We start from the raw sequence: 15,950 nt of genomic DNA, 5'->3' as shown, positions 1-15,950 counted from the left end.
TAGCATAGAAAGTCTACCAGAGAAAACCTTCAAGAGAGAAACCTACTAGAGAAAACCTACCAGAGAAAGCCTACCAGAGAAAGCCTACCAAAGAAAACCTACCAGAGAAGGCCTACCATAGAAAGCCGACCAAAGAAAGCTTACTAGAGAAAACCTACCAGAGAAAGCCTACCAGAGAACACCTACCAAAATGGTTTACTTAAAGAAAACCTTCCAGAGAAGGCCTACAATAAAAGCCAACCAGAGAGGATTTACCTGACAAAGCACACCAGATGTGAAATTAATAGGCATCCAGTTGAAAGAATACCCAACATCCTCCACGAAGATTTGATCTATTTTCAATGAACCTACCTTTGTGTTTCACTGTGATACTGAGTGGGCCGTCTTCAAGGAAGATGGTGTCTCCAACAACAGCTCTTCTGATCAACTCGTCCCTGTCGACGTAGATGTGCTCTGCATCACATGAATCCCTATAGGTGGCGTCCCCAGTCAGTCTCACCTCGTCTCCTCCCTTCAGAACCATCGAGCCTCCAAGTTCCTGATTGTAGCAACAAATTATGTTATATATGCCACAGTTGTTGGTGGTTGTTGTTTAAAGCCGCACTCAGCAATATTCCAGCTACAGTGAGACCCTGCATATCCGGACACATTCGTTTTTGCGTAAATCGTCCGGATAACTGAATATCCGGATATCTGGATTTCTGTCATCGAGGCTTTGGTGTTGAAATGGTAGCGAGCATACACTTCTGGTTTAGAATCACTTCCAAAACAGCATGGTCGTTTTGATTTGCCAATTACAATTCATTCAGTGTCAGATAGGCCTACTAATCACCACCAATACCCTGCTGATCAGTCATTAATTCGGATTAGCAGACCTTCTCTTGTGTCAAGATGTGGGACACTCACGCTTCTATTCATACGGTCAGCGTAAGATCAAAGCTTCGGTGGATAAGTGAGTCAATTTTGTGTTGATTTAAATGGTTGGTTTGTTAAAAGTTCCGGCCCAGGAACGGAAACCGCATATCGTGAAGAGATGATAATTGAATTTTATGATAATTGACCAGAAATCGAGGTTTCCGAATATCTGGGGTCCGGGTATCCGGGTCTCACTGTATATGGCTATGGCGGTCTGTAAAGAATCAAGTCTGGACCAGACAATCCAGTGCATGAGCATCGATCTTCGCGAATTGGGATCACGATGACATGTGTCAACCGAAGTCAGCGAAGTCTGACCACCCAATCAGGGTGTAAATTAATGTAGGTGAGGTGAGGTGAAATTGGGTTTAACATCGCGTGCTTGAGAATATTTCGGCTCATATGACGGCATGCGTGTGTATGTGTATGTGCGGCTGCTTGTACTAGCCCAGACTGAAGTTGGTTTTATAGTGCTAGCCCACTGAGATACCATGCCGCAGTGAAGCAGGAATACCCCACTCAGACACATTATACTGACTCCAAGCCGGCGCTCTAACCACAACACCACGGAGGCAGTGTAAATTAATGTAAATCTTGAAAGAATAAACATATCATAATAAATATTATATAAATACCTGTCTTGACAATCCAACCAAAAGTTTTAAAGTTATTGGTTGAACAAACTTTTTAAGTCAAATATGTATATTGCAGTACTTATTAAACAATATCACAATCATAATTTTAGCCAATTTCAACAACCCATTTCCCAATCGTGACTGAGGGTGGTTGTACACCACTTTGAGCAGTACTAATGTTCTATTACAGCAAGTCAGTTCATTTTGGGAGTGGGCCCAGGAGAGCTTAAATTGATGCTTCCAGCCAAGGATGGCTCACTATGGTACCACTGGCTCACACATGGACATCTTAATGCAAACAGTTCAACAACAGCAGCAACAACAGCAGCAACTCCATCAGCGATGATGTTACTGGGCAGGAGATGCCTCCAGGCCATATAGGTTCCACTACACTAAATGAGAATCGCTTGCTCACTGAGCCGGACCGTATGTAAACAAGTGAAGAGAGACAGAGACATGTGCCAGCTGTGATTGGATGAAATAGTGTGAGATGTTTATGCTTTTTAAAACTGACCACAATTTTAAGAATTTAGTGCTGTCTTTTGTTTCACCATCACTCATGCTTATTGTGTGTACAAATATTTTCCAGTAGGTGACATTTGGTGCGGAACTGAGGTTGATGTGTTCCGCTTCCTGTGCTGGGAAAATGAGACAGACAAATTGGCCAGAAATTGTGTTTTCTTGTAGTTTAAAGGCCTGACTGTACCCATCTGTACCTGGAATAGCTGTTGATAGCCTGGATAATTTAATAAAAAATAAAAGGTTAGTATAGAAGTCTATGGGAAAACATTTGTTGTTGTGTAACCTGTAAAGACCATTAACTCCCCTTCTTACCGATCTTAACTTGCCTATGTGGATGGCTGGTCCAGATATGTCTATCGCTATGGCAACCCTTTTGGGGAGTTTCTTGTTCGCAAGGCTTTCGGCTTCTCGTATTTTGTCAACTGTATCCCGGTGTTGCTTAAAAAAACAAGATGTCAGTAAAACCCTCCAATAAATTCTTTTTAAACATTCATTGAATAACATTTTCATCCTCAAGACTGCAGCACATTGATATCCATACAGAATATGTAGACAATGGATTTAATATTTTGAGCATTGTAATAACATGCAGGAAAAATAACATACCCCACAATATAATGCAAGCAAAATAACATAACACACACCAACATGCATGCAAAATAACATAACACACACTAACATGTATGCAAAATAACATAATAACACACAATAGCATGCAAGCAAAATTGTCAAACACACAATAGCATCCAGGAAAAATAATATAACACACATTAACATGCAAGCAAAATAATATAATAACACAATAACATGCAAGCAAAATAGCCTAACACACAATAGCATGCAAGCAAATAACATAATAACACACAATAACATGCAAGCAAAATAGCATAATAATGGACAATAACATGCAAGCAAAATAATATAACACACAATAACATGCATGCACAATAACATAATAACACACAATAACATGCAAAGCAAAATAACATAACACACAATAACATGTATGCAAAATAACGTAATAACACACAATAACATGCATGCAAAAACATAACACAATAACATGCATGCAAAATAACATAACACAATAACATGCAAGCAAAATAACATAACACACAATAACATGTATGCAAAATAACATAACACACAATAGCATGCAAGCAAAATAACATAATAACAGACAATAACATGCAAGCAAAATAAAATAATAACACAATAACATGTAAGCACATTTGACACCACTTTTATCAATTATTTCAAGCTGTAAATATTTGAGTGTATCCAGTCATTTCTTGTATAGTAGTATACAAATAAGACAACAGTACGTATAGTATTGATGACAACATTGAGTAGCTTCATTTGATGGAATGCAACTGAGTAAACTGACTGGGGATCAAAAGGGTTTTTTACAAATTGAGGGACAGGCTTCATGTTTGAAAACTGCACACATAATGCAAAGAGTACCTTATCGATTGGACCAGAGACCATATAATCTATTATATGGTCTCTGATTGGACATACTGGCAATTAATAATTGTTGTAATGTCCAGATTGACGAAGTTTACAAATTATTCAAACAACTGATCCATAGCTAACACCTAATGTTCATGGTCAAGAGGCACAACTGTCATCCTTGTGCTTGACCTTCCAGAAGCACAACTGTCATCCTTGTCCTTGACCTTCCAGAAGCACAACTGTCATCCTTGTGCTTGACCTTCCAGAAGCACAACTGTCATCCTTGTGCTTGACCTTCCAGAAGCACAACTGTCATCCTTGTCCTTGACCTTCCAGAAGCACAACTGTCATCCTTGTCCTTGACCTTCCAGAAGCACAACTGTCATCCTTGTGCTTGACCTTCCAGAGGCACATATCTTTTTAAGCCATGTTTGTTAACTGAGTTGAAATGTTGAAAACTTTTACAGGCAAGCATGCACTAATTAAACCAAATTACCTCCCTTGTAACTTACTTGTTGGGACCCATGTGCCATGTTAATACAGCAGATGTTTACTCCTTTCTCAATCAGCTGTTGAAGAATGTCAACCGAATCACATGATGGACCTATAAAGGAAAATAAATAAACATTTTTACGCAAAGACTTGTAACAAGTATGGTACACCACAGGCCCTCGTGTCTTTGCGAGGATTGAAGATGTTAAAAGAATATAAACCATTTGAGATGACCCCCGACTGGAATTGCTACATCAGCACAATACATTATGACAAGGACAGACACTTCAGTGTACCCCACCCGCCTGCTTTTGCCGATTGCTCATCACGCAGTGGGCTTGCTTCACCACACCCCTGTTTTGTGCGGACACATCGTTATTCATTTGTGTCAAGATCGTTTAGTTGGGGGTCAAAATCGGGTTTCTATCGACTTGCAGAAATAACAATAAAGAATTGGTAGGTGTCATGAGTGGTGATCGATAGGCCAATCATCCATGATTATGTTTACATTAAGTTTTAATCGATTGCATGCAATGGTAGTGTAGCGATCGACAAAGCAGGCGGGTTGGGTGCACAGAAGTGTCCGTCCTTGCCATAATGTATTGTGCTGCGTAGCATTTCGAGTCGGGGGTCATGTAAAAACATTTTTAATTTTTTAAATATTTAATCTTCGCAAAGACACGAGGTCCTGTGCCCTACACCTCTTCCACTTTTAACATCAGGTGACAATTTGTCCATGTATTGTGCAGGTAAAATAATTTGTTGATTTGGTTTCTAAAGTTAAATTTATAAGTTTACATAACTTGTTTATGATTTTGCAGGCAGACTTTCTTTTCTTCCTAAGTCCACTAAAGTTGCATATGGCCAAGGGGAACATCCAAATGTTAAAATCCTCTCCTTGTGTAAAGTAATGGTGGTAAGATTCAAACAACAAAATGAAAATATCCGATACCTTAGGCAGTATTTCCAACCCCTGGATTACATGAACATAATTAAACATTTCAAATAGTTGACAGGTGGACTTCTTTTTCTTTCAATTGTTTGGGGCGGTCGGATAGGCTAGTGATTAAAGCTACAGCTCATCACTTACAAACACCTGGATTTGATTCCCCACACGGGTTCAATGTGTGAAACCCATTTCTGTTGTCCCCACCATTATATTGCTGGAATATTGCCTAAAGTGGCATAAAACTAAACTCACTCACTCACTTTCAAGTGTTTGAATAGCAAAATATCAACATAAGTGCATTATTCCAACAATTATGCTAAGTGTGTTCCGCCATTGTTAAGTTGATGATAACAGTAAGGTTTATAGAACCATGGTACATTTCTTATGTAATGCAATGAATATTTTGACAGAGAGACTGGTGAAAAGTTGCCAGGACCAGTACTTTTCAAGAATGGGGTTTCAAATGTTTGTTTGGTGCTTAACACTGCACACAGCAACATTTCAACCATATGACAGCAATCTGTTAATATTCGAGTTTCCACCAAACAAACCTGTGACTAACATTATGAGCAACAACCTACGCCATGGTATGTTGACACGCTTATCAGCAGCGCTTAAAATTCCACCTGCCCGACTCTCCGAACGGTCTATTTTCATCTCGGATGGTTAAACACTGCTATCAGTCAAGGCACTGAAGCTAACCACCCAACTCTTAGCCTTGGAGTTCAAGATGGTACAGCACTACTTGCAAACTTATGAAGCCCATTTCTGGTGTCCCCGCCATGATATTGCTGGAATATTGCTAAAAGCGGCGTAAAACCATACTCAATCAATCCAAACTTGCAAACTGTCAAGGGGAGATTACTCTAGTTGTTTTTGATTATGTTGTTGTTGGTTTGTTGTTTAACGCCGCACTCAGCAATATTCCAGCTATATGGAGGCAGTCGAGCAAATAATCGAGTATGGACCAGACAATCTAGTGATCAACATCATGAGCATCGATCTACGCAGTTGGGATACAATGACATGTGACCACCCGATCCCGTTGGTCGCCTCTTACAACAAGCATGGGTTACTGAACACCAATTCTAACCCAGGTCTTCACAGGTCTTTTGATTATGTGATGGAGGTGTTCACTTAGAGTTACTGCCAAGATCTGATTGTAACAAGCTTGGCACCAAAGAGTCTCCTCCTACCGATGCAGCAGATGACACTGGTTCTCTTCAGGGCGTGGCAGTCTGCATCTATGTCTAGCTGACACATATGCTGAAGTCGACTCCCCGACATCTTGTATGATCCTGAAACAGGAAATTGGGATTAATGTTGATTAGAACACCACACGCATGCATGCATGCCCGCACACAGACAGATGCACAGACACAAAGAAAGATAGAGACAGTCAGACAGAGAGACAGACAGACGGACAGACAGAGACAGAGACAGACACACAGAGAGACACAGAGACAGAGACAGACAGACAGACACAGAGAGACAGACTGACAGACAGAGACAGAGATAGACAGGCACAGAGACAGACAGACAGAGACAGACAGAGACAGACACAGACAGACAGAGACAGAAAGAAACACAGAGAAAGACAGGCAGACAGACAGGCAGACAGACAGAAACACAGAGACAAACAGAGACAGACAGACAGACAGAGATAGACAGAGACAAACACAGAGCCAGAGAGAGACAGACAGAGGCAGAAAGACAGACAGACAGACAGACAGAGAGAGACAGAGACAGACACAGAGACAGACAGAGACAGACAGGCAGAGACAGATACAGTGACAGAGAGACAGACAGACAGAGACAGAAAGAGAAACAGACAGACAGAGACAGGTAGACAGAGACACACACACACAGATTTTCCTCTGCCCTTCTAATGCAATAAATCCATTCCAGTTGTTTTCAGGTGTTTTCATAGATTTCCATTTTTCATATTTTTGGTTTGTATTTGCTGTTTTCCTGACTGCCTACTATTAGTACATATTTTTGTTATCAAATTAATGAATTTGCTAATACATGTTATCTGCTTAGCTACATGAGTATTTTAAAACAAATTTCACATGTTGGTAAATATCAAATTAACAGTAAAAGGTTCTTTTACCCTGAGGTTTACACATGCTATCACATGATGTTGCTATATCAGTGTCAGGTAACACAGGAAAAGCAAATTTTATGCATGTTCTCAGAAATAGCCACAAGGGAAGTCCATATGTAGTGGGCAGGGGTGGAAATAACAAATTGGTTAGTGTACTACCCTGTGGCACATATAAACTCACTTGCCCTGATGATTTTGTTATACCGGCCGTTTTCTTGCTGATTTTTAAATAAATAACATAATTAACATTGGAAAGTCAACTGGACATTGGTACAGCGTGAGAGGTTCCGACTGGAAGAAACAAGGGACGTCCAGGCAATGGCTTATTTCCACCCTGGTGAGGCAGCTGAGATCAAGTTTCCATATGAATTGTGCATTTGATGATAAAAGCACCAAAATTGGTCATCATATATAAAAGAACATGTCTGAAATAAAGTCAGATGTGGAGGCACCTCAAATTTTGTATGTGTGCGCATGCACAGTACATAAACTATGACATAACACTTTCAGCATATCCCCAAAAAGAATCACTATGGCCATTGATTACACACCTATAATTTTATAAATATTGATTTACAGGTACATGCAAAGACACAAAAATACATAATTTTAAAATAATGGAAAACAATGAACACTCCCTCTTTAAAAAATGGCAGATGTTATATTGGACGCACATGTTTCCACTTTGGTGAACCCACAAGCATAGACGTGTGTTGTGACAACCTTGAGACATGTCATAAGTTCCTGGCATGCCCAAGGGACATAACTCTACATAGGAATTACAACGCTATAGTCAAATTAGCCATCCAGCCCCCTAGAAATTAACAGTAAAACTGCCATAGCTGTTCTTGGCACAGCTGCTTCAGGTATGTACAGAGGTATCAGGGTTTTACGCGATTCGTAAATGTTCGTCCAATACGCACAAATGTAGAGATTGGACTCACAAAAACAATTCACTGCGTTCTGAGGGACACACAAATTGTATTCATTGTACCCACAACACATCTGTGACGTTGCTAAGTGTTTGGTTGTTTCTTTCTGGGCAGTTACGTGCATCATGTCACCCATCACTCCACATGATCTATGATTCATTCCATGTTCTCAAGAAATTTTCAGAAGGTACAGTTCTCTACACTGTTATGTGGGGGTGGGCATTGCAGAGGATTTTCATATTGCCATATATTGCGATGCGGAAGCATATATTGCGATATGTATTGCAATATATTGCAAGGAATATTTTTTTAACAAAAACTACTTATAATCGAGTTAATGCTTGATTATAAAGCAAAAACACAACAAAATCATTATGATTGATTAACCTTTTATAAAAACTTTTAATCATGACAAAATAAAAATGTAAGTAACATTTGGCACTAATGAATCAGGGAAAAGAACAATTAAAAATGGAAATATCAAAGATTTCAGTGTTCAGAAGGAATGCATGTCAAAATCGGTTTTCAATCAATGTCATAATGCATTATCGTTTTCATGTCTGAACCGGTAAATACCGGTAAACTGGTTATATTGCGCAGCCCTACTGTTACGTCACTGGACCTTCATTTTGCCATCAAGGACTATTAAGACTTAGAATTGGCAGACTCTGGGTCACCCACGTTTGTAAGTTGAGGTAAAGCCCTGGGTATGTTTCAGTGTACAGGATTGGACCCTAGCAAATATACCTAACTGCTATTTCAAAAATGAATGATTGTGAAATTATATTTATAAACTTACCACTGAAGACATGCGACACACTGTTCATGCTATTCCATCCAGCCATTGTATCTCGGCCATAACTGTTTGTTCAATTCTACTTGATGCAACATATGTTCCTTGCGATATGATGAACCAACAAAAGAATGCTTATACCATTCCATTTTAAACATTTATCCTTTATACAATTATATCTGCATCATCTGAGTACCGTATTTCCTTGCACCAGAGCGCTTTTTCAACAGATTTCCTGACCTGGCGCTTATTAGAGGCCGGTGGTTACTGCGCTTACTGGGTTTATCGTAATTTAGTGTTTGTGAGCGTTACATCAAGGTTATGGACCATTCCTTAATAAATCTATTTTTGGATCAAGGGAGATTACATTTATAAAAAACGTACCCAACGCTTATTAGAGGCCCGGCGCTTACTGTGTTTACTGGGTGTATCGTAGTTTAGTGTTTGTGAGCGTTATATCAAAGTTATGGACCATTCCTTAATGAATCTATTTTTGGATCAAGGGAGAATACATTTATAAAATGTACCCAACGCTTAGTAGAGGCCCGGCACTTACTGTGTTTACTGGGTGTATCGTAATTTAGTGTTTGTGAGCCTTACGTGAAAGTTATGGACCATTCCTTAATATATCTATTTTTGGATCAAGGGAGAATACATTTATAAAAATCGTACCCAACGCTTAGTAGAGGCCCGGCGCTTACTGCACTTACTGGGTGTATCGTAATTTAGCGTTTGGGAGCGTTACATCAAAGTTATGGACCATTCCTTAATGATTCTATTTTTGGATAAAGGGAGAATACATTTATAAAAAACGTACCCAATGCTTATTAGAGACCTGGCACTCTTTTTTACCCCTGGCTCTTATTAGAGGACCAGTATGTATTAGAGATCAGGTGCTTAATAGAGTAAATACGGTATCTCTTGTTCCTTGAAAACAATACCAAATGTGCCAGGAAATCATTGTTGTGGAAACATATATTTTGCAGTTTTGCTAATGTATATTAATCAAATATTGCAGTTCAGATGTGTCACATTATATTCCTGATTCTAGAGGTACCACATGCAAATTACAATTATGCGATTTATGACAATATAAGCATTTATATCAGTTTGTAGGCATGCTACAAAATGTGTATGTGGTGTGTTGATTATCTGGGTCAATGTTAGCTTGTTTGTTTAGTTGGTGACTGTTAATTGGTATTATTGTATTATTGTTCAGTCTAGTGGTAGCCTAGTGGTTAAAGCGTTTGCTCATCACACCAAAGATCTGGGTTTGATTCTTCACATCGGTACAATATGTGAAGCCCATTTCTGGTGTCCCCCGCTGTGATATTGCTGGAATATTGCCAACCAAACTCACTCACTAATTCACTTTATAGGTTAACTCCAGATGCTTAAAATAGACAACATTTTTTATTTCAAATCAGGAACTGAAATGCAGATAATTTAGGTGTGTCTCTGTGAAAATGAGCAAGCCCATACCTTTTTATGATTCAGTTAAACTTAAAACATCACAACACTCATGTTATTTCAATTTACTGTTTAAGAAATCTGTTAGTGAGAGAGTGAGTTAATATTTATTGTCACATCGGCAAAATTTCAGCCATATAGTGATGAGAACAATAAATAATTATATTAGAGATCAATAAAATTAGAAAATACATGCACTTTGACGAAGAACAGTAAAACTACAAGTGTATCACAGATATCCATTTAAAACTAGTAATTAAATCGAAAACATTTTAACCAGAAATGACAAGACAATGTAAAACCAGGCTATAGATTGCCAACAACTGGAGGTAGATCACCATACTAGGAACCATGGGGGCTTACAGTACATTTGCAGTGCATGGGCCCTAGATGGATATACACCATCCCTTCAGCCGTTAACAATTTAGACAAATCTACATTTAAAAAGACACATATTCTACGATTACAAATAGTGGAGAGTTTGAATTTACTTTGAATGTTTGTGGACTTACATACCCTTTCAGAAGAAATATGTTAAAATCATGTAAACCTGTCAACTTGAGAGCTGGATTTCCTGAACACTATCAAGACTGCAAGAAAAGTTCAACTTCATTTATCCCGGACCTATAAACCTACCCACAAACAATGCTATCATCCAAAACGGGACTTCCTGTTATGTGCACTGGTATTCAAAATTGCCACACCCATGTATAGCTGTGAGAAGGAGAGTGCCGCCAATAGATAGTTTGATTGGGTGCAAAATCATGGATGCTAAATCATTTCCTTTGGTCAAATCTATCGTATTTTCCATTAAATGAATCGTTACGAGTGTTATTTTAACAATTTTAGCCATGCCGCCAGGGCACAAAGAAAATATTCCATCCATGCCATCTTAATAGTTACCGTGCCATGGTACGCAAATTAAGCATTAATTCAATCTCCTAAAATATAACTATGTGAAACCAACATTTGTAAGAATAGCTTTAAAGAAAATCACAGATTTAGCCATAATGATAACTCGCTGCAAATGAATGCCTCTAATAATGGTGGGGCATGGTGTAGAAGCACTTGCTGTAATGACAAAAGCTGCCTACTTGTCATAGAGATAAATATAACCAAGGCGCCCCTCTAAAAGCATGGGTTTGTAGTAAGTGGGTTTAAAGGTGCCTGGGGTCGATCCCCACTTGTGAAAATGGGTATAAAACCCTGGAGCCAACATTACTTGCAGACTCTTTCAGTGTTGTCACAACCCCTAGTGTGTAGTACAGAACTTTCAGCAATTTGATGCATGATCCTCGTGCAATTCATCTGCATAAGGTTTGCAGTTGGTTCCCCCAAGTTAGTGGAGAAATCAATCTTCGATGTAACCATATATATACATAAAGTATAGTGAGTGTTTTCAGTGAGTCTAAACTTTTGATGGGAAGTATAAATTAAACAGGAGTCACAGAAACCTGGAGGTTCTTGAACCCTAGGAAAATCTAGGCTTGGTTCATTTGGGACTGTTGCTGTATATACAGTGATGGATGAAGGAAATATAATGTGGTTTGGGACTATGACTGAGACTTTGTGTCCCAATCATCGGTGGTTTACCTGTGCCATTAATCTTACTGGAAATTTTATCTAGACTTGCTTCATTTGGTACTTTTCCACTGCAGAAAGGGATGGGTGAACGGTGAATGGTGTGGTTCTGGACTGTGAGACAGTCTATTTGTGTCCCAATCACCAGCGGTTTACATGTGCCCTAATCTTACTGGTGCAGTATGTTATAAACAAACAAACAAACAAACACTCGTGTCAGTGTGAGTAAAACAAGCCAGACATTTGTCATGAACAAACAAACAAACAGATTTACCACTCAGCCCCATTAGTCTGTATTGGAGGTCATGTCACTGCGAGAGCTTGGGTCGTGTCATGTGATTCTTGGGTCACCTCACCCTTTTCAGTCAGGTCGTAGGTGTGGGAATTGTCGGTATCTATCCTTTTGTACAGCCCATACATTCTGCCACAGGGCATTTAATCAGTACATTTTTGTGTCAACAGTTTAAAAGTCAACAAAGATGGTCGCTTAACATAAGTGAACTGGTCAATATTGGGGAGGAAGGGAGTGAGTGAGTGAGCATGGTTTTACACCGCTTTTAATAATATTCACCCAATATCACGGTGGAAGGACACCAGAAATAGCCTTGACACATTTTATAGTATGACCAGAAATTATTGAGAATTTTAGGAATATGTTTAATTGGATTTCTAGTATAAACAACCTTGGCCAGCTATCAAGTGCTTGGCTTCATTCAACAGAGACAACTCCGTTAATCCTTTTTCATTAGTTTGTGAAGAGTTATCCCCTTTGTTTACTTGCTAGCAGACGACATTTTCAGTGATCCTCAGTATGGATGATTTAGAGAAGAGGAAGTTGATTTTAGAGTATTATAACAAGGACATCAGATCAGCTAAAGTGATTTCAAGTAGAACAGGCATCCCTTTGTCCACTGTGTATCGTGTTTTGAAAAATATTGCAAATGGATATGGCATTGAGCACCAGGGAGGCACAGGTAGGCCCAGAAAATTGACCATCGGTGACAGGAGGCGGCTTGGTATTCTTGTTTCTAAAAACAAACGAAGGAGTTTAGAAAACTTAAGGCTGGATATGATTGATAGAGGAACTGTGGCTGTCTGTAAGGAGACAATTAGAACTGAGCTGCAGAAAAGTCGAGGAATTCCATCACCGATCATGAAACCTGAACAAAAGGAGCGAAGGTTGAACTGGTGCTTACAGCATAGAAATTTAAACTGGGACAATGTGATTTTCTCAGATGAAAGTTCTGTGTAGCTGTTTCCTAATACACTGAAATTCTGGACCAAACAAACTGATATATATTCGTATCAGCGCCCAAAGTACAGTCCGAAATTTTAATGTGTGGGGTGGCATATCTGTGTTAGGGGCAACGCCCCTCCGTGTATTTGAAGGGAATATGAACAGTGAGCGGTACACAGATATTCTCGAATGACATTTACTTCCATCTGCTCACGTGTTCTATGGAAATGTTTGGATTTTCCAGCAGACAACAACCCAAAACATCGTTCAAAGCATTCACAGGCCTGGTTTCGGATCCAAAATATCACATTATTAGATTGGCCAAGCTATAGCCCTGACCTAAATCCAATAGAAAATGTTTGGGGAATTATGAAGGAAAGTGTCAATAAGAAAAATCTGACAAATATTGCCAACAGATATGTTTCGCTGTGCTCATAAAGCATGCACAGTGAATAGGTTCGCGGAGCTTGAAACAGGATGCATCCCCGGATTATAAGGTCGAGAGCAGGAGTAGTCTAATCTTGGTTGTGTACACAAACAAGTAAATAATCTACTCGTTACATAAAAAACAAAAACATGTTGATTGCGATAAGCAGCCTCTGTCACAGACAAAACCCAATGTCTGTTTTATTGACACCTATATGTCTACCTGTCTGTCTGCTAATGACAATATGCAATACACAACTTCAATCATTGACCACATGCAATTTGAACTTAACACCTATCGGGCTTATACGCCATAAACAAAGAGCGCCGAGCGTATCGGCAAATGAACCAGCCAATGAAAGACTTTGTTACACTTGAGTGACTGGGTTCGGTATCCCGGGTGCTTCGTTTTGAGTGTAGTACAAAATATTGCACTTTTGATTTGCGATTGTACGCTTATAATTCTGTTTATTTATTTTTTCATAATCAGCAATGTATATCATATGTCATGAATAAGTGATAATTGTGTTTTAATTATGCTTGGGATTTTTGGTTGCATGTGACCTTTAACTCGTGAAAGATTTAGTATCTCAATTTATCATCCCAAACTGTGTTCCACAGGAAATAATGATTGTGTGAGATCAAACGATATCTCCTAGGACATATTGTTTTGACAGTAGATTTTGTACAAAGCCATGACATCATCAATTACATGACTCACAATGCTATGATGTCATAAACTTGATGACGTCACAATGCTACGACATCGCTGCACCGCAAGTCTAATGGCAGAACCGTGTTCAGTGATGTATATTTTTCACTGAAAACTAACGAAGAGTGATTTCTTAATGATAAATAGAGTCTCATCCTCGTGTCTACTGATATCAGGTATATCAACACTTGTTGATAAAAGTAAAAACATCCTCAGCAAGCCTTGATTATTTGTAAGTTTATCAAATTGTGGTGATACATTTGATATCAAAAGACACATAGGTGAGATTCTCTATGTACCTATGTGGGGAATCAAACCAGAGTCTTCAGCATGCTGAGTGAACACTTTAAACAATAGGCAAAAACACCCCAACCCACCAACCCCCACACCCCACCCCACCCCTTCAATATTAACAAGTATTTGCAGCCTAAATACTTCGGACAAAAAATGTAATACTACAATCCTAATAATGTGAACAAGATCATAACAACAAGATGCAGATCAAACATCCGTTTCCTCTTTTTGCCAATTTCACACTTGATGTTTAAGGGGGCAAAAATACAGTTGAAAAAATATCAAAACACAAATCAAATTTTTAAACTCATCTGGGGCCAATCATCAAATCAATTCTTAAATAATATATGGCATTGCAGAAATATAACCCAAAACCTGTCTGTTCATCTGCCTAACACCATATCCATTGAGAATCCACTGGTGCTTAGAAAACTGATGAAGATGGACCGTATGAAACATAATATAGATTGAATGGTGGAGAACACACTTCATGACATCAAGTGACAGCCAAAGGAAGGATAACAATATATGGATGAACAACTTCTTTACTAGAGTGAGAGTCATGTTTTGGTGTCGGTAAAATTTAACACCATTATCAAGCACATCGAGGAGGTTAGTCTGTCTCACAGTCCCTGAACCACATTATTTTCCCTACAGCCTAGCCCTCCCTGCAATGCTAAAGCTCTACATGAAGCAAGTCTAGGTTTCCCGTTTCAGGAATCTCCCTTCTCACTGGGGCTCCTTTTCAATTTAAATGGGTTTATTTGTTACTATTAAAATTATATGTATTCAGTGACTAAACGTTAGTCTACAAGGAGGTAGGAAATTCAGTCACCACCCCCTCCCCCCTACCCCCAAGTCCACCTCATCAACCACCACAGTGCAGATGTTTCTGGAATGGTATAAACACAGGCACATGGTCAACAATTGGTTGAAATCTTACAATTGATGAGTGGTTCCTAACCAACGAGCAATCATTAAAAAATATTGGTTAGCGTCATTTATCAGATCTTCCGGGTTCAGGGCCTCCTTTCACAAAGCACTAAGGTGATCATAAGTCACTAAGGTAACCTTAGTGCAATGTTAAAGAATAGGAGTTAAGGTTAACCTTAGTAAAGGTTGCTTCGTGAAAGGAGACCCTGGTTGTGATTGCAGATAAGTGTAAAGAAAATACATTATATCTCTGTTGTTATTTGTTTTATTTAGAAATTGCGAAACTTGTGTTTGCAAAGTTCACATCCATGTAAAATGATGCAACTTGCTACTTGATGTGATGACTAATATATCATGAACAAAAACTTCCTGGAGTCTTAAAAAATATTCAGTAATGAAGTGAGTTTTCTGAGAATTAAACATGTTTTCAGGCCCTGACAACTTCTAAGATATGTTCTATCGTCAAGTGTTTCAAAGACTAAAACAGTAGCTCCAAA

General features: G+C 38.9%; 1 protein-coding gene across 3 annotated transcripts in view; it reads right to left on the bottom strand.

Annotated features, from left to right (window-relative positions):
- Positions 1-15,950, bottom strand: part of LOC124254210 (pyruvate kinase PKM-like) — a 57,879-nt gene that overhangs the window by 14,718 nt on the left and 27,211 nt on the right. For 2 of the 3 annotated variants that reach the window (XM_046688099.1, XM_046688101.1), the window contains exons 2-5: positions 6,165-6,266; positions 4,040-4,131; positions 2,385-2,510; positions 352-538 (exon numbers count right to left, since the gene is read on the bottom strand). In XM_046688099.1, the coding sequence (XP_046544055.1) occupies positions 352-538; positions 2,385-2,510; positions 4,040-4,131; positions 6,165-6,266 (507 nt within the window). Of the gene's footprint in view, positions 1-351; positions 539-2,384; positions 2,511-4,039; positions 4,132-6,164; positions 6,267-8,806; positions 8,877-15,950 lie in introns of those variants that run through there. The other variant, XM_046688100.1, reaches the window with a different exon arrangement.

This window comes from Haliotis rubra, unplaced genomic scaffold, assembly GCF_003918875.1.
Source record: "Haliotis rubra isolate DU_JTF1 unplaced genomic scaffold, ASM391887v1 Scf568, whole genome shotgun sequence".
Taxonomy (NCBI): Eukaryota; Metazoa; Mollusca; class Gastropoda; order Lepetellida; family Haliotidae; genus Haliotis; species Haliotis rubra.
Note: the sequence above shows the minus strand (reverse complement) of the source record. Positions and strands in the feature narration are given on the sequence as shown.